This window comes from Anguilla rostrata, chromosome 7 (genome assembly GCF_018555375.3).
Source record: "Anguilla rostrata isolate EN2019 chromosome 7, ASM1855537v3, whole genome shotgun sequence".
Lineage (NCBI taxonomy): Eukaryota > Metazoa > Chordata > Actinopteri > Anguilliformes > Anguillidae > Anguilla > Anguilla rostrata.
Genome location: NC_057939.1, coordinates 50,921,435 through 50,945,150, shown reverse-complemented (window position 1 = coordinate 50,945,150; position 23,716 = coordinate 50,921,435). Strand labels below are relative to the sequence as shown.

Below are 23,716 nucleotides of genomic sequence, written 5' to 3'. Positions count from 1 at the left end.
AGTCACTCTGGATAAGAGCGTCTGCTAAATGCCTGTAATGTAATGTAATATGCAATGACGCAATCGCGTAAAATGTATTTTTGCCGCAACACTTTACAAACAATTGCAGTGTCACTCGCGGGTATTCTCTGTATGGTACTGCAAAATATGTGAAATGTGACCTGTAATTATGCGAGTGAAATTCATGTACATTACACTTCCCCCGAGAAAGCTGTCAGAATAATTGCGCACCTTATCATGTGAAATTGATGAAGAACAAAAGCAAAAAAATATATAATTATGAAAACATGTAGTTAGCCAAGTTGCCGCAAGCCTTAGATTATATCACCTTGAATGGGGAAATATCAGGTGTACTGAGCAAAAAGATTCATGTAGGCTGCTGCTGGGCTGATTCCCCCCCCTGCCCCCCCTCCCCCCTTCCCCCACCCTCCATCTCTTGCAGGTGAAAGAAATAGGGAAGAAGCAGACTTCCGGAGATACTTGTTTCATAAAGAAAGCATGTTTACATTAACATTATCTGAAATATTTAATAACCAGATACTGGACGCACTATGAGGAATGCATTTCAGCACAGTTAGCCTTCTTTGCAGTCTGATTAAAGGCAATAGGACTTAAGTGCATTAGTTGCCACTTATTGCCAGTAATAAATGAGGAGGCTAATGGCCAACAGTAAGACCACGGTCGCCTTAAATGTGTGCAGAAAACCCTCCAGTTTGCACCAACTGTCTCCTTGGCAACCAGGGGCTGCTTAAGATAAGATAAGACATTCAGTGCCGTTGTGGACCTGGTGATCGATTGTAAACCTGCAGCAAGCACATAGATTTTGGGAGGCTTCCTCTGGAAAATGAAGAACATTACGGTTATAAGAAGCTTTTAGATGTGATCAGGCTCTCGTGATGACCAATCTAACAAACCGCCTTAGCGCTGATGCACTGATTATGAGATGCATGAATAGATTTCACATTTCTATCTTAGTAACTAGATGAACAGCAGTAAAATATACGCAGAGGAGAATGTACACATTTCATATTCTTTCAGCACAGTAAACTCTTCAGTGTTATACCAACTATCATAGTGTACATTCTACTCTGATACTCAGAGTGGCCTACTTTTGATCCTTCTGTGCCGACTATAAAATGTTCTAGTTCAATTAACACTTAAAATTTTACTAGGCGTTCAAACAAGTTGTTTAATAGTGGTCTGACTCACCTCTAGGTCTATCACACCTCATTGGCCATAAATGGAAAATTACATGGCAGTGGAAATAATTGGGCCTCGGGAATAATTTGGTAATCAGACTAGCTGTTATGTTTATTTACTGCATGGAGCTATTTCATGGGCCATATTTGATAATCAAAATATCCGTGGTCATGCTCGACACCCCAACCCCTGACAGAAATACATTAAAAAAAAGAAAAAAAAGTGATTTTGAGGCAAAGAGTAATCAGGCAAAGAGTAATCAACATAATAAGAATTATGTCTCGTAATGTCCTAGAAAATCCACAAAAATGCTGAAGAAAAAATCTGAAGGAAGAAAAAACTGCAAACTGTGACAGTCGAGTGAGCTACCTGATTAGTGTACAAGTTAGCCGAAAGGTTGAAATTCCTTAGAAATCTTTGGTTAACATCAGCCACCTAGATTTAAATTGAAAGGTTTTTTCCTTATGATACAATGACAGCAGCAACCATTCTGTAGGTTGGCAACTTCATCATTATAAAATAGGCTTGCGATCAGTGCACTACCTGTGCTATAAGTCCAGTACCTGTGCTATATGTGCGGTACCTGTGCTAAAAGTCCAGTACCTGTGCTATATGTGCGGTACCTGTGCTATAAGTGCAGTACCTGTGCTATATGTGCAGTACCTGTGCTATATGTGCAGTACCTGTGCTGTAAGTCCAGTACCTGTGCCATAAGTGCAGTACCAGTTTGATCAGTGCCGTACCTGTGCGATCAGTCCCTTGCGGCTCCGGCGAGCATGGTGGAATCGTTTGATGAAGAGCGCCAGGAACTGCCTCCGGATCAGCTTCCATCCAGTGATCACTCTGGAGCCCTTCCCGTTGTTGCTCCTGACCCTCTCCGACACTGAAACACACAGGTACTGGTCAGGGCTCCAGCTGAGCTGCTGCAGTGTTTGTTTCTGAAGTAAGGTTGATTGGAAACAGACCTGGGTCAAATATGTATTTGTTTTGGATTCAAATACTTTTTCTACGCTTTACTGATCTTCTCTGGTGTATTGGAACCAATGAAATACTCTCGAACAGTGCAAACCCCTGGTCATATTGGCAGGCTCAGTTACACTAGGCAAGATTAATATAGCACAGAAAAGTATTTGAATCCAAAACAAATACATATTTGACCCAGTTCTGATTGTAAATAATAATAAATAAAAAATAAATAAAAAAACATTTTAACTGGATGTATGGACACTCTTGCTGCGATTCCCTGACTCATGGCATCATTAAGCCTCCCACTCTGTGTGTACCGCAAACGATCTCCGAATCTATCTGCACATTCAACGCTAGCCGCTAGCATTGCAGAAAGGCTCAATGTAAAGAAGACATCAATACAGAGAACGCCTATGTAAGCCGTATTTGTCTGCCTGTTTGATGAACTAGAGAATAACACACTGGGGACAGTATGCCACAAGCACTTAAAAGCAGCTTTGCTGGGCGAAATGAAAAATGGGCCAGTAACGGCAACATGCTGATGTTTTGGCAGAAAATGGTGTTTTTTTGGCAGAACACCGACCAGCAGTTAATACCGGCAAGTTACCAGCTTTTCAGACAACATGAAAGGGTCTAATAAAGTGCTTGGGGCAGGGTTCCTCACCTCTGGACATTGAGACTCACAGGTTTTTTATTTTTTATTTTTTGTATGCTGGTTTTTTTCCTTTCACTATAAAATCAGCAAAATATTTAGACCAGGTGAGGTGACCCGTGTATTTACCTGCTTTGACATGTCACTTCAGTGGTGAGTAATAACATAATGTAAATGAAAGATTGGTATTGGACTAAAGGAAATAAGCATGCCATGGCTAGGCGTACCATGAGACCACATTAAACAACCAATAGGAAGATCAATAGCGGCAGGAAACAGCAATTCGACAGTGGACATCAGAGGTCGACAGACTATGATTGAAAACACTCACCTTCAACTCGATTCGCAAATTTTCCCTTCAGCTCTAATCAAATGTCAGCAGTGAAAAGACAAGACAAAAAAAACAGAATGATTTGTTACCCAAGAATGGATAGAAGATGCGATAGTAGACTGAGAAAGCCAATGAGACAACAGGAAGCAGCCTCAATGCATGGTGACAGAAGACTTCCTGTTTTCATGCAGTCAATTTGTAAAGAGATAACAATGAATAATCCATACCACTTTTGGAAATTAAGTTCTCAGAACTCGAACCGGCATTGGCTATACTACGACGTTTGGATTCTCTTGAACTTCTCTTCCAGTCTCTTACTAATGTATCCTTTTTATCTGAAAAGAAAAAAAAGAGACAGATTACATTATCCATCACAGTGTGGTTGTTTATCAATGATTAGGCAATACAGTAAAGCAACATGGATTCTGCATGAGAACAAAACTTACTATTTAAAATGTATAATTTAAAATCATAGATATGTGGCGAGATGTGTAACACTGTTTGTAGGGCAGCTGACTCTCAAGCCATCTATGAGACCCCCACACAACAGAAGTTCCACCCCCCCTCCTCCATGGCATTTTCAGAGCTGTGATCCTGTCTCAACTTGAATTGAGTATTTTTAACTGTAACAGTGTGTTTGGTCCCTACTGGCATTACCTGGCATTTCCACATCTACACCTGTGTCTTCTGCCACTTTCAGGAAGATCTGTTGAATTAAAAAGTTGATTTTCATATATAATGCAAAAAATATTAATCGCAGTGCATTAATTTAAGTGTACATCCACAGATTATTGACATTTTCTTGAGCATTTTACAACAGATTGCATAATTTATTTTGTTAAAAACTTTTGTAAAACGTATTGAAAGTACTGTACATTTATCTTTACTAATACCCATCAAAATTAAGGCACAAATTATAACACAGTAACTGAAAATAACAAAATGTGTAAATGCTCTGAATCTTAATTTAATCTGCATAATTTCTCTCTTCAGAAATACTTTGCCATAGCTCAATGTCAAACACCCCTTATGGTGCTTCAAATACAAATTTATTTCGAGTTCACTTATCTAATTTCTGATGTTGGCGTCTTTCCGAGAAACTTTAAGCTTGCCCCGGGGAACATCCGCAGAAAAACTGTACGATTTAATCAGCTCGACAACTTTCATCTGGTCCCCCCCGCACGACTCGCGCGTCTACCCTGGTGGCAAATGTCTGACGAACTCGAGTTTTGGGAAGCAAAAACGGGGGCCATCTGTTACCTCCTCCAGAGTGGTGTCTGAAATCCCGTAGCTCGCTATGCCCAGGCTCGCCATCTCTGAGTCCAGCTGCTGGAAGAGACGGGCGAACGTGCCATCGCGAGCCCCGCCGTACGGCAGGATGTAGGTGATCTCCTGACCGATGCTCTCGAGGAACACCGCCTCCGGCACGTGTCTCCACAGTAGAAGGCTGACTGCTTTAATGCCTGATAGGGGACCGACGAGGATGTTTTAATTTAGGAACCAGGAACAAGGGACAGGAGACGATGAAAAAAAAAACAACAAAAAAAAACATAACATACAATATGATGACTCTGGCTAGGTTACTTGGATACTTATAATAACCTGCATATTTCAGTTTTAAATTGCAGGGGGGTTGGGGGGGGGGGGTGTACCACTGTGCTATTGCCTGAACTGATGTGAAATCCTTTATTTCCCTTCTCTTTGGTAAAGGCTGAAGTATTTCAGTGAGTAACAAAAAAAAAATCTGATGTGAGTGTACAGCGGTGTAATACTTTCTCCGGTCCTCACAGTGCAGTGTGTGTTACCTGTAAGGTCTTCGTCACTCTCAATCGGGCTTCCAATGCCTTCATCCGGGCTGTAACTTCGAGTGGAGCCACAGTTGTGATTCTGCTGTGGGAGAGGTCGGGACACAGCTCACTGATTGTTCATGCACAGCTCGTCACCATTTTCCTTTGTTTTTGATTTCAGTGCAATCAAACTGCCAACGCTTCCCCTTGGCAACCGATAACTGAATGGCAGTGAAAGATGAGAACCTATCGATCCACACTACTGAGGTTGATTAACCCCTTAAACCTAAGCTGATCATTGCTGCCAACTGCAGCACAGCACATTCCGTATTGGAAAAAAATTTGATGCTTCACCTACTAGTCCCAGCTGATAACTGACATTTGAAGACCTGCGTAAGGCAGCATGCACATCATTGCCTCTGTCTTGCGTCTTGGGTTTGTGGAAAGATGGAAGTCCTCCTCAAAAGCTATTGCTGTTACCAGTATGAAATACACTAACTAAAATGAAGCCCAAGAGTTTTATGGTAATCACTAGTTGATTTTTATTTCTTAGGATTTGAGAGAGGCAACTCAAGAAGGGACAGAGTAAGTGTTTCTTTAAGCTCCAATTAATTTATTTTCATTAAGTACTGTAAATCATTATTAACTATAAAATTAAATTATGAGATCAAAATTACAAGTGATTTATTCAAAATACATTTGGAAAGGTTTGATATAAAACTACACCCTATTAACAAATCCAATCACTTGAAGATCTCAACACAGTTTAAATTGTGGGAACTGAAGTTTTGAACAGGGTCTTCCACTCAAATATCATTAAATGCTGTGTAAAATTTAAGGTCGCTGCATTTCGGTGACTCACAAATCATCAGAAGAAGTTATATATTTAAAAATGAAAAGTAAATGATTCTTTCTCAACAGAATATGGGGGAATATGTACTATTTTAAATCAAACTGCTCAACTCAATCAAATAAATCTACCAAATCGGTGCTGACACTACTAACTGAAGTTTGTAGAAGTGTTATAGAAATATATGAATGCATCCAATACTGTACATGGACAACTAGATTCCCAACTAGCCTTTAAATGAATGGATAATTGCTGCAGTCCTGCTGGCATCCCTGCTCTGTAATCATTTGCTTTCATTGATCACAGTTAACCGAGCAAAGCTTTGCAAGCAGTTGCAGCGTACACAATCAGGTATTAGCTTCATGCTGAAAAAAGCACGCTGTCCCAATTTGCATGCTGGGAAATGAAGTCATATCAGAATGCTGCTGTGCATATGTGTATATCAGCTGAAGAAAGAGTCTTGGAAATCTGTACTTTTAATAAACATATTCAGGTTTTTTTTCCAGCGCATTCATATGTTCCAGTGTATTAAACACCTGGCACCTGCGATTCTCTGGAACCAGGCATTATTTTGTGGTGCCAACCGTCAAATCTCATCGAAACAACACGAGAGCAGGTGTACCTTTGTGATGCCCTCGCGCTGCGTGGACATCTTCTCGGTTCCCGCGTTGACCAGGGTGAGGTAGTACCCGCTCCCGAAACACTTCTTCAGGAAGAGGGAGGAGCCCCCGCAGCACATCTTCCCGTGGGAGATAATGGCGATTCGGTCTCCCAGGATGTCGGCCTCGTCCATGTGATGAGTGGACAGGATGATGGTGCGACCTGCAGGGTGGAAAAACAGACAGCGGTGGATGGAGGTGGATGGATATCCATCCTCAGCATTCAGCAGCGCACTGGTGCGCTGTGGGATTGTAACAGTCGTGTCTGGAAGGAAGAGAAGGCAGTTAAGTGTTCTGGAAGTTTGTCAAAACAGAAGATACAGTGTAAATGTCAACTTTTCAGATTGTTTCTGGAAGAGCATAAATTATAGAATACATATGCAAAGATGCAAGAGATCTGCCTTATTATATAATGTCCATTATAAAATATTAAATAATAAAGACCATGAAGCAATGGTTCTGTAGGTTTTTCATAAATAAAAACTAATATTGCTACTGATATTACTACAATAGTAATAATAATAATAACAACAGCAACAACAACAACAGCAATAATAATAAAACTGTTCATAAACATATCATAAACAAATTATATTTTAAGCAAAAATGTTTCCCAACAAAAATTTCTCTTTTGAATTGTCACCATCTGTAACTTCTAACACCAAAGTAAAAATATCTTCCACCCAACTTCATTTTTTATGACAACTCTGTTTGACTCCGTTTGTGAGGTTCGCACAGTGTGATCTCTTGCTCTTTCTCTTTCCCCACAGAGTGAAGCAGCAGAAAAATGCTGGTAAGCATTTTTATTGATCTTAACAGTCCCGCAAAACTCAGAAAAAGCTGTGCTCAAACGGTAACTCTCAACCTGACAGGACTGCCATTGAACTGAATTTCCAACGAACACAATAAAGTTTCTTCTCCCCCCTCCCCTCCCCTCAAGGTGACTGCATTTTAATTATCTAATTATGACTCATAGGTTTTACCACCTTGAGGTTTCCCTCAATGCAATGCAATGCTTTCCAGATTCACTGCAGCAACAGCTACTGTACCTATTGGGAATGCACCCCTGCAATGCAAGCAGGAACTGCAAGGCAAAAGCTAATGCAAAAGAAGAAGAAGTAGAAGAAGAGGAGTAGGAAGAAGAAGCAAAAGAAGAAGAAGAAAAATAATTCATCCCTTTCTCAGCACCTACTCCACCCAGCTTGGATGGATGGATGTCTACCACACATCTTTTGCCTGAATTGCTGACCAGAGGGACTTCGGTTTTTTAGTTGGAAGTGGTGCTATTATTCTGAAAAGGGCAGCAAGCTTTGCTGAGACCCGTGGTTTTCTCCGAGAGATAGTTAGTTCCTCATCCCCTCAGGTCACATTATCGGCCAAACGTGGACACACACACACAGGTCATTAAGTGTTTGTGTGACGCCATTTTCTGCTCTTCAGCTTGGAGTGCTCAACCTTCTCTCTCATAACCCTTTAACCCTCTTCCCCAGCTCAATGTCCTGCTACACTGCTATTGTGGAAATATACTTTTCACCGATCAGAATATGGTGTATAAAAACCTGAATCTGCCCACAGTCCAATGGAGAAAAAGGATTTTTTTTCCCTTTAAAGGTGCTGGGGTCTCAATAACAGTGAATTCATTATTTAAACCAGGGCAAAGTAACAATTCTCCCTGAATTGATTTTGTCAATATACTGTGCACAATGAACTAGAAATGGTCATTCTTTCCAGATGGCTATTATCCAGCACGATAAAAGGAACTGTCTGAAAATTTCCCGTGCAAAACTGATGTGTTCAGTAACAGTTAGCCTACTTTACATTGCAGCTGTGCCAAACAGAAACAGCTTCATTTCTTTGTTACAATTTTCCCTCAGCATACACCCACATCCTGTTGAACATGTATACCTTATACAGTGCTGTGAAAAACCATTTGAAACCATTCAGTGTGACAAATATACAATAACAGAGGGAATCGGGTAAATACTTTTTCACAGCGCTGTATCTTACATTTTATGCATCTACACATGAAGATTAAATGGTAAATGGACTGCATAATTTAGGGGTTAGGTGTCTTGCTCAGGGACACTCCGACACGCCCAGGGCGGGGGATCGAACCGGCAACCCTCCGACTGCCAGACAAACGCTCATATCTCCTGAGCTACGTCACCTCCTAAGCTATGCAGGTTGATACACTAAATTTGAATATGTTGACATACACTGTATATTCCCTCAACTTTTAATTTGATTGTTACGGAGAAAACCGCCTCGGATGAAGCAGCTTTATGAATAATGAAACAAAAGAATGGCGAGGAGAGAGCAGAGAGATACGGTTGAATGATTGGGGATGATGTTACGAATGTGAAGATTAATCACAGCACTTGTTGTTTTTCCCCACTCTAAAGGTCAGGACAGCTGGGGCCCTGAATTAATTTTCCACCTCTCATTAGATTTTTTTTTATTTTTTAAAAACAGTCAATGTTGCTTGCCTTGTGCTGACTGTGGAGGTCTCCAGACAACATTTCATTTAAGACACTTGAATGTTCAAAGCTAAAAGAGAAAGAAACCTCATTTGTGATGACTTGTGTAAATTTTGTGATAACTGTGGTGTTAAATCATTCAACTGCACATGGAAGTACTTCATATTCTCCTGAAGAGGTCCAGCCTAGTTACAGTCATTATGTCTATTGGTGTGACGTTCATAGTCGAAAGAATAATGCCCTTGAGCATCTGTCTAAAAATCTGGAATACATATTTATTACTTTCAAAGCCTTTGATGTCAAAAGTGCATTTAAAATGGAGGAGCTTCCCTTCATCATTTTTTAAATTAAAACTTGGTTAGTCAAGTTACCGAGCCATTTGATAGCTCCACATGCCAGATGTAGGAAGCCTTAACTGAACCAAAAATTGTTGTTTAATATGCTGTCAGTTATATCCAAAAGTGTTCAGTAATAATTTAATTCTAACAGAGTGTATTGGAGTTCAGGATCAATTCAGGATCACAGTTAACAGTGTGCCTTCAAAACCAGTGTGATAGTGTGCATACTGCTATTAAGCCATATAAATGTTTAGAAGCAGGAATTTGGTTTTCTTTTGTAGCTACCTGGCCCAGATCTTGATGAGATTAACCATGTCCCTATCGGCACTGCTAAGCTCAGATTCAGGAAGTTCCTTTTAATTGCCTTGTTTGACAAGGATGACATGGGTAAGTCTGGTAATTGCTGATAAGGGGGTGTTTGTTGGGAGGGGATTTCGGGGGCAGACGGATATATCGGCAGAGCAGTACTGATGAGAGGCTCATTATTACTGAGGGCCTGAGGCCTACAGTGCTAGGCACAGGTTATACCCTGTCCCCAGACCCCCTGCTGTTCACGCGCCTTTTGCACATGTAAAATTGAATAATAGCTGAACAGTAATTACCCCTCTAAAGAGGATATGGGGAAACTCAACCTCAGGGCAAAGGTGCTGTGGGGAGAGGGAGAGAGTGTGTGGTCCAAACACTGAGGAATACAATATTTTGGGACCCCCGAAAAAGCACGTACACAAAATGGCCCGGGATTTGATTTGCAGGGTATAGTACAAGCCCTGGGTGATTTACAGCAGTCCTGGTCAAGTGTCCAGATAAGAGGGCAAGGGGTGGTGAGAGACAAGGTTAGCTGGAATTGTGCTACAGTTTATTTCCTTTTCCTGTTTATTGTCGTCGTCAGGAATTTTTACTTTTGCACAGGCATTCTTACATAACCGCACAGCTTCATGTGTGCCGGTTTGTTTGTTTGTATGTCTCCTTTCATCTCAACTTTTTTCTAAATTTAAACAGTGCTTTTCACCCAATCACCTTATCTCCTTTTCCAGCCTCCCACCTCCCCTGGCCATTTACCTTTATGACAGCCATAAACAGAGTAACCAGGCATCCAATTCGAGCTGCAATTATCAGGCTCAACTTAGGACTTTCATGTTTATGATTTTTTTTTCACTGACTAACAGCAATTAAAGCTGAAATAATGGGTTATGATAATGCCTAGGTTGCTCTCTTTGCTGGCCCTTAGCAATCAACCAGCACATAATAATTTGAGATTCATTTTTTTTTAAAGGTGCACATCCCTTTGTATACTTTCACTTTAAAATCAACTCTGTAATTATTTTTGTGGTATGCTTCTATAAAGAAAAGATTTATTGTGCAAACAGCTCATTGAAAGACACCCTGTGGTTGGCCTTTTCGGTCAAACAAATTTCTATGATCAACAGGAAAGAAGGAAATGGTATAAAAAAAAATTTTTTTTTTTAAAAGAACGGTCCACTGTTCATTATGATGGTCCACACAAGATTCACACGTGTATTTCATCTGCTAGTCTCAAACTCACCCTTATTTCCATTCATTATAAACCCTTAGTTGTCATGTGCAACTGGCCATTTTAAAACTCAAATGGTTTAAAATTTATGTTGAACCACAAGTAATAAACAAAACTAGCTACAGAAGCTCTCTTATACCTGCACTAAGGAAACAATTGAGCACACCTGACTAATCAGAAACACCTGTGAAACCATTTTGTCCAAAACATTATGGTGCCGTGAAATGGTGGAGACTGTATAAAGAAGGTTATAATTTCTACAAGGCGAAAACAAAATGTACAAAAATACCCTTTAATAATCTGCACTCTAACCACATGCGAATTGTTTGGTTAAAAATCTAAAATTGTGGAGTACAGACCCAAGTCAAGAAAAAAAAAAAAGAGTCTTTGTGGCAAAAACACCACGGAGCTCACTGCACAATGAAAAGACTTAATGAGCTGCCCACTTCAATGGCGGTCACAATAACATTCAGCGACTTACAAGCTGAGACGCGCATTACTAGTGTGGATATAGGGCCACATGATCAAACATTAAACTGAAGCCCGAACCCAGAGACAAGGCACTTAATATTTAAATACAAAGCAATTGGCAAATTGAGATTAAATGTCATCTTATGAATATTACCCATATGGACAACTTCGGAAAAGAAACTGCGGCGATGAATAGCGTTGATCACAGATCACAAACACATCTAATTGTAAACTTCAAAATGACAAGCAACTGAAAGGCTGAAAAGGAGTTCATGTGGTGAATGTATTTATTTATTTTTTTTAATGAAAAGTGAAGAGATATGCTATTATTTCTGACATCTAAACCACAGGCATTTTGCTCTGAACAGATACATTACAAAGGTTCCCTGTGGCATTCCTGGGTTGTTACACTGTGCCACACTTTACATTAATGAAAAGCTGTCTTTAAACAGAACAAATAATAATAATAATAATAATAATATGAAAGAGTCCGAAAATTGGTAGATGATTTATTATGAAGAGGTATAATATGTTTCTCAATAAAGTGAAATTAATATATTCCCCAATAAAAGTGAATAAATAAATAAATAAATAAGCAGATCACCCAAAAAGCAATGACCTACAGTGTATAGCAGGTTTGCCCACTGAAAATGATATAGTGCATGGGTGCTTCGTTTTTTTTTTTCTTTTTGTAGTTTGCTCACGTTTGTCCTTCCTTCTGCTACTGCAGAGTTATTTGTAAAAAGCCTGTCTGCCATTGCTGACATGCCATACCTTGTTTGTATTTTAACAAGAGTTCCCATATTCCTCTTCTAGCATAGGGGTCCACACCAGCAGTAGGCTCATCCAGGATGACTATTTTTGACCCTCCGACAAAAGCTATGGCCACTGAAAGTTTTCTCTGCATCCCACCTGTCAAAGCAAAACAAAAAATGTTTTTTTTAATTATAATAATCAAATGAGAACAGTGTGACAAGGCATCATTCATGTCAAGCTACACAGTGCCTCTGAAATGAAATTTAAAAACACACAAAAAAAGAAATTGCAAACAAAAGCTCTGCTCTGCAGGTGCAGGTGTTTGAAAGCTAACAAATCGCTGACATTTTGTCTTCCGGTCCATGACCTAAACGTTTGATGTGGCAAAAGTTACTTGTGTTACTTCATGAATTACATAAGTTTCTATTTTCATGGCACTGAAGTGTGGTCAGAACAGAAAATAGCTCTGGTACATAATGTACTCAACAATCAGTTCTATTAACCAATGGGGCTTGTCATTCTCTCTTAGTGTCAATATTCGCAGTGTGGCATCATGGCCTCTGTGCAGATTACATAAACACTCATGTTCTCTCTACACCATACATTAATCACAAATTTGTTCCAGCCAACATGTGACTTTTTGCCGATTAGTAAAGAATAATGATGAGTTCTACTGATTATCAACTTTGGGCCATACAACAATATACAGTATAAAAGGTTTTTCCATCTCCTGCAGTATATGACTGAAAATGAGAATATTGAACACATTTTTGCGGTCCCGCGTGATTGCACACGCAGAAGTCTGAAAGAGCATGCGCACTTTATTCTGCTAATTCGGTGTAAATGTCAGAGTAGATGAGCCATATCACAACTGAACCATAAAAAGTCAAATTTCTCGGATTGGGATCGTTTGGATCCAATCAATTCGACCGACGCCACTTTATCAGACACACAAGTGATTACACACACAGCAGGTGCTAGTTGTTGAATAAAGGTTAACTCTTGAGAAGGGACTGTTATCATCGGGTGAAATAAAGGCTTCATTAAGAGCCCAGAGGATAGGGGCTAAAACATTCATGGTACGTACCAGACAGGTTTTTGGCTTGTTCTTTGCGTTTGTGTGGCAAACCAACATCTTTAATCATTTGGTCCATCTCACTCTTCACTTCTTTTGAGCTCCTTCCTTTCAAACGCGCATAAAAATAAATATGTTCTTCCACTGTCAGCCTTCGGGGGAAAAAAAAAACAATATCATGTACAATGCAAAATTCACAAACGTTCCTCACGGCAACCAAATGCTGTGTGGAGGTGGGTGACCTATCATACTTATTTTAAATGAAAAAACTGAGAAGACTTTGTGTATACAAGCAAAGTACTGCTGTGCAGCCAGCCAACGCAGATGAAAGCAACTATCTAAAACTGTTGCTTCTGCTGCTATTCTTTTACTATTATTTTATTTCCATTATCCAAGTCATATAATTAATTTAGCAAGGTAAACAAAAACTTGAATTCTTGAATGGCTATTGCGGTCCTTGTTGATGTGTAGTCTTTTCCTAAAGTCATTCATTCAAACTAGATACACCTGTGGCAAGACTTCACAAGCACATCTTACTTGAACAGAGTACATACTGTTCTTATCAGAGACTATAAAAACACTGTTAGTGTTGACTTAACACTATTAGGGTTTATTTAAGGGCAGGCTTACATTACATGAGTTGCAGGCTCCCTATTGTTTTTTTTTTTTCCGATAACATCAGAAAAGCCTAGTGCACCATGGGAAAGGTAAGCACTGGTTCAAATAATAATAAGAATGATCGATTGTTTACATAGATCATAACCTTTCATATATTAGTCCACACCAAATCATATATGGCACCTCTGAGTTTCAGATATTGTTTGACAACTCCAATCATCAGGAAAATGCATTCTAAAGTTTATATATATAAACAGACTGTCAATATTTAACCATTTTTTAATGACTGATGACATTTGCCAAATCATTCCTGTGAAATTGCTAACGTCCTCAGGGGACCTTTCTATGCTCATGTGCTCTCTCGATGACTAAATATGGATGGATAAAGGATCAAATACTTTCTCTTTCTCATTATGTAATATAATACGACCTTTACAAGTGATCATTCATTTTTAGGGACAGAATAGACAAAGCACAGTTGTGAAAAAGAGAGAAATTCAATTCCCTTTTTATATTAAAGAAAATCAGCAAAAGAAACGCATCTTGTTGTGTATGACATTAAATGATATGCATTGCTGATTTATATTTTATATTTATATATACTGACTAAAAAAATGAAATTGGTTTCAATTTACATTCTTAATAAAATCAAGGCGGAGTTATAGCCTGTGTGATAAAGTTAGGCTTCTAATATTATAATCTCCTTTCTAATATCTATAACATATTTTCCAACGGTACAATATATAACCTTGCTGTGTCACTGATGTATTCAAAATTCTTACAATATTAAGATTCAAGAGTCAAAAGACATTGTTCAATTGAAATTATTATCTTGAACTAACAGTCTCACTTTGACATAAAACCATATTACAATGCAAATGCATGAAGGTAAATGGAATTTGTATGTACTCATTGAATAAAACGTTGTGTTGGGGACACATCCCCAAGTGCTTCCTGATGGAGTCCATGTCCGTGCGGATGTCTTTTCCGTCTATGAAAGCAGTTCCTGACGTTGGCGCGAAAAGTCCTGTCAGAATAGACCTGAAAGAATAAAAAAATAATAATAATTTATATATATATATATATAGGCATTCAAACTTAAAACGAAAAAAAAACTGTGATCCTCTGTGGCCACACTCAATAGCTTTGTGTTCTTTGTATTCTCAGCAGGTAATGAAACCATGACACACCCAAATTTGTATATTTTTACAAGACCCTCAGCATGACTTTAATTGGCCAAAGACATCCCTCCCCATGCCTGTGGGGGGAGCAGAGAAGACAGACAGAGAGAGAGAGAGAGCTACTCAATCACAAGTGACACTTCCTGGACTATGAGCGTTTGCCAGATCAAGTTATATTGTCTGTTTCTCAAAGGCAATAATCAAACTAGATACCCGACTATATAAAGCACACAATAAACCAGGAAAAAAAAGCATTTTCCCTCCAAATTCGGCCCTGCTCTGCTCTGTTCTTTCAACGACTCAAAGCTTGATTTATCCCATTTGGCTCTCATTCAGCACTCTGGACTAAAACAGCACTTGTGCGCCTGATTTCCTCCAGACCCGAACAGTCCCCCCCCCCCACATATCCCATAATCCCACCCAAACTCTTCACTCCCCTCTGCTCTGTGGGTCACTTGAGTTCGCTGTCAACACTACGGTCTAGTTAAGACTGTGACACTGCACCTATTAGAAATGGAACAGACTTTTTCTGGATCTATTAAACAACGCGCCACCTTCATTCCATGACCACAACTTCAGAGCTCATTTTAACATCTGCACACCAATACATGCGTGACATGTGGGGACTAATATATGTTGCTACCTAGCCATATAATCATGTCAATGGACAAAACCACTCTTAGACAGCGTTACTCTGTATAGAACACAAACCATTTATAAATGCCTACCAGCTAGAAAATGAAGTGATATCTCACTGCAGTACCGAGGGCAGAAGTAACGGGTAAGGACAGAAATAGCCACGATCACCCAACAGGATGCATCTCCAACGGCCCACTCAAACGGTCCACTAAAAAGATAAAGATGTAACTTACATTGTGGTCGTTTTCCCCGCTCCGTTATGTCCGAGGAAAGAGGTTATCTGATCCTCGTAAAAGTCCATGCTCAGGCCATCCACCGCCACCTTCTTTCCAGTCTTATAGATCTTCACAAGGTTCCTGATGGACACCCCTGCTTTCATGTTTGGTGGTGCTGGTTCCATGTAATCTGAATGAATACAGGGCAGGAATTACAAGTTTTGAGTGCGAAAAAGAATTTGCATTGACATGCTTTCTGTGTACTGGTCCAGTACAATGAGGAATGTTGGTAGAACCATTATATCACACTGCAAATCTGATTAATACATGGTTTGCTAAGACTTACTCAAATAAGAATTTCCCAAGACTGTCGAGAAGCCCTTATTAGGATTCTTAATAACTTTTTGAGTAATTTTATGAAACACATCTTTAATAGAGCTATGTTTTCTCTTCCCTTTCCAGCAGTGTAGTATGTACTGTAACATAGAGGTCACGGGTTTGATTTCCAGGTAGGACACTGCCGTTGCACCCTTGAGCAAGGTACTTAACCTGCCTTGCTTCAGTATATACCCAGCAGCATCAATGGATGCAATGTAAATGTGAAATGTAGTGTAGGCCGCTCTGGATTTACAATAGTATAGTATAGCAGTTTATTATTATTCCAGCATCAGATTCTCTCTGCAGACTGTTTTCAAGGGTAAAACCACTCAGCTTGTCATTGTTTTTGCGCTGATTACAGTAAACCCAATATTCATACCTCTCAAAGGTATGTCGCATGTTTGTAATTGGTGTCTTTCCTCTAGGACTCAGCCACCATGTTGTTTTCCCCCCATCGTGCCGCAATAATGAAACTAACTAGCAAGTATGACCCGTTAATTAACCCAAGTTATGAAAGTTATGTTTCCTAAGCAGCGGAAATAACCTACATAAATGGAGCCAATAAATCAAACTTACACGTTGGCCGCTGGAAATAATTAAAAATAGTACTTACCATTCAGTTCCCCCGAGACTTTCAGCAAATCTGGGCCAGCGTCTAGGGTTACAGACGTCCCACACCAATAGGATGCAGAGAAAGGGAAATACCAAGGTTTGGGTATCCCAAACTGCCCTGTGAGGGAACATAAGGATCATCTGATACAGGCGTGTTCTCATAAAGGATATGGCACTGGCATGAGGTTTAATCTCACAAGATATTGTGTATATTTGTGCATAAGCTCTACTGTGAACCCAGATAAGTACACAACCACACGCAAGCACACACACACACACACACACACACATCCCTGCACAGAGACCCTCCCCCAACACACACACACACACACACACACACACACATATCCGTACACAGACTCCCCCACATGCACACCTGCACACACACCACCCTACACACATACCCACACACACATACACATGAATAACATCATTGTGGTATTTGGGGTTACGTTTATTCAGAAGAACGGCACACTGAGAAAAGATGTGTTTATTGCAGTCCTACCTGAATCTACAATACACTCAGACTTATGAAATCCGACAGTTAGTTTAAGGCAAGTACCTGGGAATACATTCTCGATGTACCAGGTGATCAGCCAGTAAATGAGAGAGTCAACGAGCATCATGATGATGGAAACCAAAAAGGAGTAGCGCTCCCCTTCTTCCGGACTCGACGCGATGTTGCTCCACTGAATGCCAATGCCTTGCTCCTCATAGCGTGAAAAGTTCTCACAGCCATAGCCAAAGGCCACACAGGACAGGAGGCTCTACAGCAACAAAAAAAAGAAATATATGGGTCGGAAGCATTAACCAGAACAAAGGCCGTATGACTGTGCGTGTGTATGTGTGTATGTGTGTGTGCGTGTTTATTTTTCCCATGCTTTTTGGGTCTAATGCAACATCACTGCTTGTGCTACAGACTTTCAAACCAAAATCGTCAACAACAAAAAAAAAAAAACTCCTTAAAAACAACTTTCCTTACTTGAGTACTAGCAAATTAATTTTTTAAGTGTCCAGTTCTGCTACAATGATACTCACATCTAGCATTACTCACTTCAGATTTATGCTCCACTTAGCTGCTTGCAAATGACAGGTTGTCATTGGGCATCAAACCTTGTCCGGGCTGACGCACCAAATTACAGGCTTTCAGACATTCTACTCAGAATGAATAATTATTTATTTTAAATCAACATTGTTTAATCAGTCCGTCATTAGCTCTTTTTAACTTTGTGGAAAAAACAAGCAAGTCAGTGTGCTCTTTCCTCCTGTTAGCTCACCAAAATCATCCAAATGTACCTCCCTTGATATTAGTCATTGATCACTCCAACCGGAACAGCACATCATCTGATTAGGGGTGTTGGTCTGATCTAGTTATTTTAATAGTTCCCTTTCAGATTTATGGGTTGCTGAAGTACTGAAACCACACCTTTCTCATCCACAAAATAAAAAAGGCAACTTTTCCAGGTGTATTTACTGAAAAAAGGAACCCCATAAACATAAACTATTTAAAAGTTGATAGCATAGTTTATTTATTCATTTTACCAAATTTTTTTTTTCAGTGAAATAGTGTTTTTTTGAAGGTGAGCAGCAATGACACACAGGCTACACAAAGGCCTCAGGATCTTGCCAGACGAGCTCACGGCCTCTCATTGTCCGTCCATCAAAGCGAGGATTCCCACAAGGACCGTTGAGCCGTGCCAAACACCCTACGGTCAACTGCCAACTGTTCCTCGTCCAACCACGACGCCAGAATCAGCAGGCTCGGCCCCGCCCTCTGGCCATGCCATCGCCCCTGAGTGACAGGCGGGCCGACGGAGCCGTATGGGGGCTGCCCTGACTTTCAGGAAAGGACGCGACTGGATTTAAACCAAACTGCCTGGGATGAGGTGTCCGAAAAATCAAGAGCATGGCAAGCGATGTAGAAGCACACACATAACCTTGATTTTAGCTTTCCTGGATATATCAATGAGACTAGGAACAAAAAAAACATTGGTTTGTAGGGGGGATGGGGAACAGATTACTTAATTAATGGGCATACATGCAGTTCAACAGTAAAAACCCTTTGTTACTGCAAAATAACTCATAATTGTGACACTGTCAAATGTAAATCTGGATAATATCTAAGACTGCTATAAAGAATGGACACTTGGTACAATCAGAGAGTGTAAATCCATAAAATAAAAACAATGCATAAACATTGCTAAAATACTTGTAGTGGAGATGATAAACTAGTTGCTATTTTGGTTGGAGACATATTGCTCATGCAGATGAGAAGAGTGTCCCATCCATCTGAAAGTTGTGTGATATAATCTGAATGTCAAGGGCAAGGTGTCCTGCAAACACATTCAGTGTGTACTGGAAAAGTTTACATATAATTTGCATGTGAATACCCTTTATTTAACTTGAGTGAACAGTGAAGCCTATATCAGATTCCATGTGGTTTCTAAGAGTGTCCTTTTGTGTGGAATTTCACATTTATTTAAGAACAGTTGGAAGTTGATTGGGAAAAGCAATGCATACACGAAAACAGTGAGCATCATTTCCAGAAGCCAAACCAAATATATTTTTACATACAAGGAAATGACCTCACCTGGACTCGCTACTCATGCACATGTAGGTGTTCAATGCTATGAAATGAATACGTGTACAACGGAAGAAACTTTAAAGGCTGCGTGGAAATTAGCGACGAGCAAATGCACAGAATACAGCCGCTTCGCCTCCCTCTCTTAGAAGATTGCCCTGGATCGTACCTGCTCTCTCCCTGCTGTGCGCTCGCGGGGACGTTTCCCTAGGAAACGCTGGGGCGGTTCTGTTTGGTTCTTTTCGGAGAGGCCGGCTGGACGAGACTCACCACCAAGATCTTGACTCGGAAGGCCATGACATCGCGCCAGGCGAAGGCCAGCACGTGGGGGAGGTAGAGCACGAAGTAGATCAGCCCGCCGCAGGCCGCGGCCAGGTTGGCCTTGGAGAAGAAGACGCTGATCATGAAGCACTGCATGATGGTGGCGATGCAGAAGACCAGCAGGAAAACAAAGATCACGGAGGGGTCGCTGTAGCGCAGGACTTTCCCGTACTGCGTGTGAGGAAGATGCCAGAGACGTTACGGCAAAATACCACACCACACCGTCAACATTTACAACACAAACCTTTAGCCAATGAGCGATCAATGAGCGATTAAAGATTGCATCTGCCAGCAGCGGATTGGTTTAATCAGGAATGTGCGTTGATTGGCCCCAGGGTCACGCCATCCGTAAAGCAAATTTGCAGTCAGCGCTGATATTTATTATTTTCACCGGATCAGGCAGCAGGGAGGAAATGTTCTGGAAGCGAGCCAGCTAGTCTCTGCCGTTGCCCTTTTGATAACGCTCACGGATCACGGCATTGCGCTGCAAATGTGCCGTGTCTTCTGTGTACGTACGCACACCGCTTTCTTCACAGAATGACCTCTGTATTTCTTACTGTGCATTTATGACCAGAAAAGTGAATTCGGTTCCAATTCAGCGGCAGGGCCGGGGGGGGGGGGTCAATTCAGTCAATTAATGAATTAGATTCTGCAGCTGAATGCACCCAACACTCTAGGCAAATGCTGAGTATGCGCCTTCAGATAATTTGGTGCCCAACGTATGGCTGAGCATGTCCAGTTCCCCCCCTAATTTGGAATTCCCAACTGCCTGCAACCTAGGCTGCGTTCACGCGCGAACCCCGCCGCCAATTCCGGAGAGTGTTAGACAACCACAGTTGGTTTTGCCAGCTGCTTCTTTTCACACCACGGGCTACACTTAAGCTCGCACAGAGCGGAGTCAGAGGAAGACCTTTCATATGCGGCTTTAACATGCAGTCCATCGACCAATGGGGGTGGGTAGATAGCAATGAAACGATGACCCATAACCGACTGAACCCTTCCATACCTTGGGTGATGCAATCGCCAATTGTTCGACACCCTATGGAGCTACAGGCCACAGTCCTAAACCGCGGGGCTCGTCCATGCACCACAGGGTCAGGCCCTAACTGAACAAGCAATCCAGCAGCTCCAGGTTTGCCTATTATGACGTACTATATACAAGCAGAGGAAAAGTCCTCCACCGTGAGGTCCCTGCCGTGCGAGGCCAGGGGTCTGGAGGGCAGAATCACCTTGAGGATGAGGGTCAGGAGGAGGGCACTGACGCTCAGAGGAAGCGCACTGCTGACCAGCCAGCTGAGCCAGTAGGTGCCGTGGTTCAGACCCATCATCCGCACGGTCTCCTTCAGACGGGCCTCCTTCTCCTGCACGATGCCCTTCACGATCATGGCCACGGAGTAGATCCAGGCCAGGGTCATGTACAGGGGCATGGAGCGCGACAGGGAGCGGAGGAACCTGAGGCGGAGACGGGGGCAGGAGCCAGCGACGCAGCCAACAGATCAACACAATCACTCACAAATAAAAAAAAAACCATCATTTCGCCGGCGCTTGATTTTTTTCTTCAGTAGTAGCCCCCATGCCACACAGTAAAATGTCCAGTGTTAATTCAACACTAACAGAGTACATCCGTCCATCCATACACTTATACAGTGCTCCTGGGCAGGGTTTCGAGGGGGTGCATGCATTGGGAGAGAGGCAGGAATACACCCTGAACAGGTCGGCACTCTATCCGCAGGACACGCTCACCATTCTAACAGCATACGTATGAGTCCAATTGGAACCTTATGCGCTCTGTTAGTTGATTTAACACTGAATGCTTTACTGTGTAGAAGTCATTAAAATGTGTCTTGTAATCATCTGTCTTTTGGCACACTCAAAATAAGCTGTGATTCAATAAAAATGATTGCACATTGTGGCTGTTTTTTGATTACATGCATACACAATTGGTAATAATAGAACTAAAATATCATTAGTTTGATTAAAAAAAAAAAAAAAACCCAGAATTTATTTACAAGATCAACATAACTGCTGCATGTTTCCTTTATTCAACAGAAGATGAATAAATACTATGACCAAACAGGTAGCTTATCATAAAAAAAATAATGTTATGCTTCGATCAAAAATGGCAGAATATTGACACTGATTTGATTTGAGATTGTTGGATTATTTTCTTGATACCATGCTTATAAAATGTTTCACTTGAGTATATAGTGCTAAACAGGGAAGTGTTTACTAGACAAATTAACACATTTACGAAATGAATGAATGAATGAATGAATGAATAAATAAATAAATAAATAAATGCTTGTTAATAAATGAATAAATAAAACATTTATATAGAAATCGAGGGTAAATTGAATACAGGCCATGCTATCCCCCCTAAAATGTAATATTTATTCTAAAATGTTTTTTTCCTATTTCATCAAGGTAACTGGATATTATGTATAAAGCAGCCCTTAACTGAAGTTATGATAATTGTAAATGTTTTCACTTATATGCACAATTGACTTGCTAATCTCAATAATTCTACATTTATTATTTACCATTTATCAGAGCACTTCAGCAGCTGTTTAAAAATGGATTTTGCACACATAGTAAAAGAATTAAGTTATTTTTTTCAAAATGATAACGCTCATATTATACTCATGTCTATAATGAAATATGATGAGGAGCATGAACTCAGAGCTATTTTTAATATGAAAACTGGAATTTCAATGGAAAGGGAAAATCATCTGAAGAAAATGTTTCAGATAACACACAAAACGTAAAGCTTGGTGCCACTGTCATTTAGTACGGACCTAACTTAGCACGTGCATATGCAAAATTAGCAGGTTCTGCCAATACCTGACACCTGCCCTTGCCTCAACCTCAGACATATACTGTATATATACACAGTGCAGTCAGCACTGATATTCAGACATGCATATTCATATTCAGCATCTAAAGGATACAGGTATTTATCCGTTTTTTATCCAATTTTCAAGTGATTTAAATAATGATTGAGACATTTGCACAATTTGTTATCAATTCCCAACAATTGTGATTGTGATTTTTCAATTTTTTGTATTTGGTAATGATTGTGATTTTTGAAAGAAAGGTCATCAAACCACCGAGCACCAGTTTCTCTGCTAAACAACATATCAACAAAAATGATTTGTTCTGTCCCAGAATGTTAGTGTAGTAGTACAGTTCTGAATGAGCTCCAGTTTCGTGAAGCCAATTTATTTCTCGTACTCTATATACCCTTTATGAATAAGTTAGAAACAGTCCATGGCATATTTGATCAAGTTTCACTGGTACACTGGCAGTAAAACACTAGAAAGATTATTCTGGCTGACTCCTCTATTTAAGCCAATAAAAAATGTTTAAAATTGAACATGTGACTGAGGTGCCAAGTGGTGTGAAGAGCAGTAGACTTTCCCAGCCGCGTTGACCGCTCAGCACTGACCTTGACCATGACACTTATGATCGCGCAGGGGACCACGAGCAGGGCGAAGTTTTCGATGAAGCGAGCCAGCCAGAGGGGGCCATTCCCCACGCCCACCGCCCTCAGGACCTCCTTTAGCCGGAGCTCCTTCTCCAGGACCAGGCCCTTCATGGTCATGCAGACCGTGAACATGAACGCCAGCACCAGGAACATGGGGAGCATGCCCCCGATGCCTCGGATGAAGCTGGCACCGGAGGCAAGCGAAGAGGTCAGTAAACAAACCGGCTCGCGCGCCGTCGGCCGGCCGGCCGGCCAAGACCCTGTCAGGGATGGGCTCGCCGCCAGAGGAAAAGCAGCACATCGCGCGTCGATAATCTTTATTTCATTTCATGCACTGGTGTGTGTGTGTGTGTGTGTGTGTGTGTGCAGTACATGGATGGCGAGTCAGTTTTAAATGGATGTTGAGAAGGAAAAAAAAATTGTGGATCAGAAAAGGGATTCCTTTGAAAAATGAATAATCAGAGGGCTGGTGTGAGATCTACATTTTTATCAAGTTAACAATACTCTTGTGTGGTAATTTTTCCAAGTGAACAAGGGAACATTGTGTCATTTTCTATAATTTCCATAACAGTGCCTTTTATGTCTGGGTATGCT

The 23,716-nt window shown here is 40.8% G+C and overlaps 1 protein-coding gene across 5 annotated transcripts in view; it reads right to left on the bottom strand.

Annotated features, from left to right (window-relative positions):
• Window positions 1-23,716, bottom strand: part of LOC135259949 (phospholipid-transporting ATPase ABCA1-like) — a 141,649-nt gene that overhangs the window by 64,719 nt on the left and 53,214 nt on the right. For 2 of the 5 annotated variants that reach the window (XM_064344933.1, XM_064344934.1), the window contains exons 15-29: window positions 23,084-23,306; window positions 19,588-19,809; window positions 17,299-17,503; window positions 16,738-16,854; window positions 15,765-15,936; window positions 14,621-14,752; window positions 13,106-13,245; window positions 12,037-12,174; window positions 6,409-6,608; window positions 4,955-5,039; window positions 4,410-4,612; window positions 3,807-3,855; window positions 3,377-3,484; window positions 3,150-3,182; window positions 1,944-2,083 (exon numbers count right to left, since the gene is read on the bottom strand). In XM_064344933.1, coding sequence (XP_064201003.1) covers window positions 1,944-2,083; window positions 3,150-3,182; window positions 3,377-3,484; window positions 3,807-3,855; window positions 4,410-4,612; window positions 4,955-5,039; window positions 6,409-6,608; window positions 12,037-12,174; window positions 13,106-13,245; window positions 14,621-14,752; window positions 15,765-15,936; window positions 16,738-16,854; window positions 17,299-17,503; window positions 19,588-19,809; window positions 23,084-23,306 — 2,167 coding nt within the window. Of the gene's footprint in view, window positions 1-1,943; window positions 2,084-3,149; window positions 3,183-3,376; window positions 3,485-3,806; window positions 3,856-4,409; window positions 4,613-4,954; window positions 5,040-6,408; window positions 6,609-12,036; window positions 12,175-13,105; window positions 13,246-14,620; window positions 14,753-15,764; window positions 15,937-16,737; window positions 16,855-17,298; window positions 17,504-19,587; window positions 19,810-20,867; window positions 21,091-23,083; window positions 23,307-23,716 lie in introns of all 5 variants that reach the window. The other 3 variants (XM_064344936.1, XM_064344935.1, XM_064344937.1) reach the window with 3 other exon arrangements.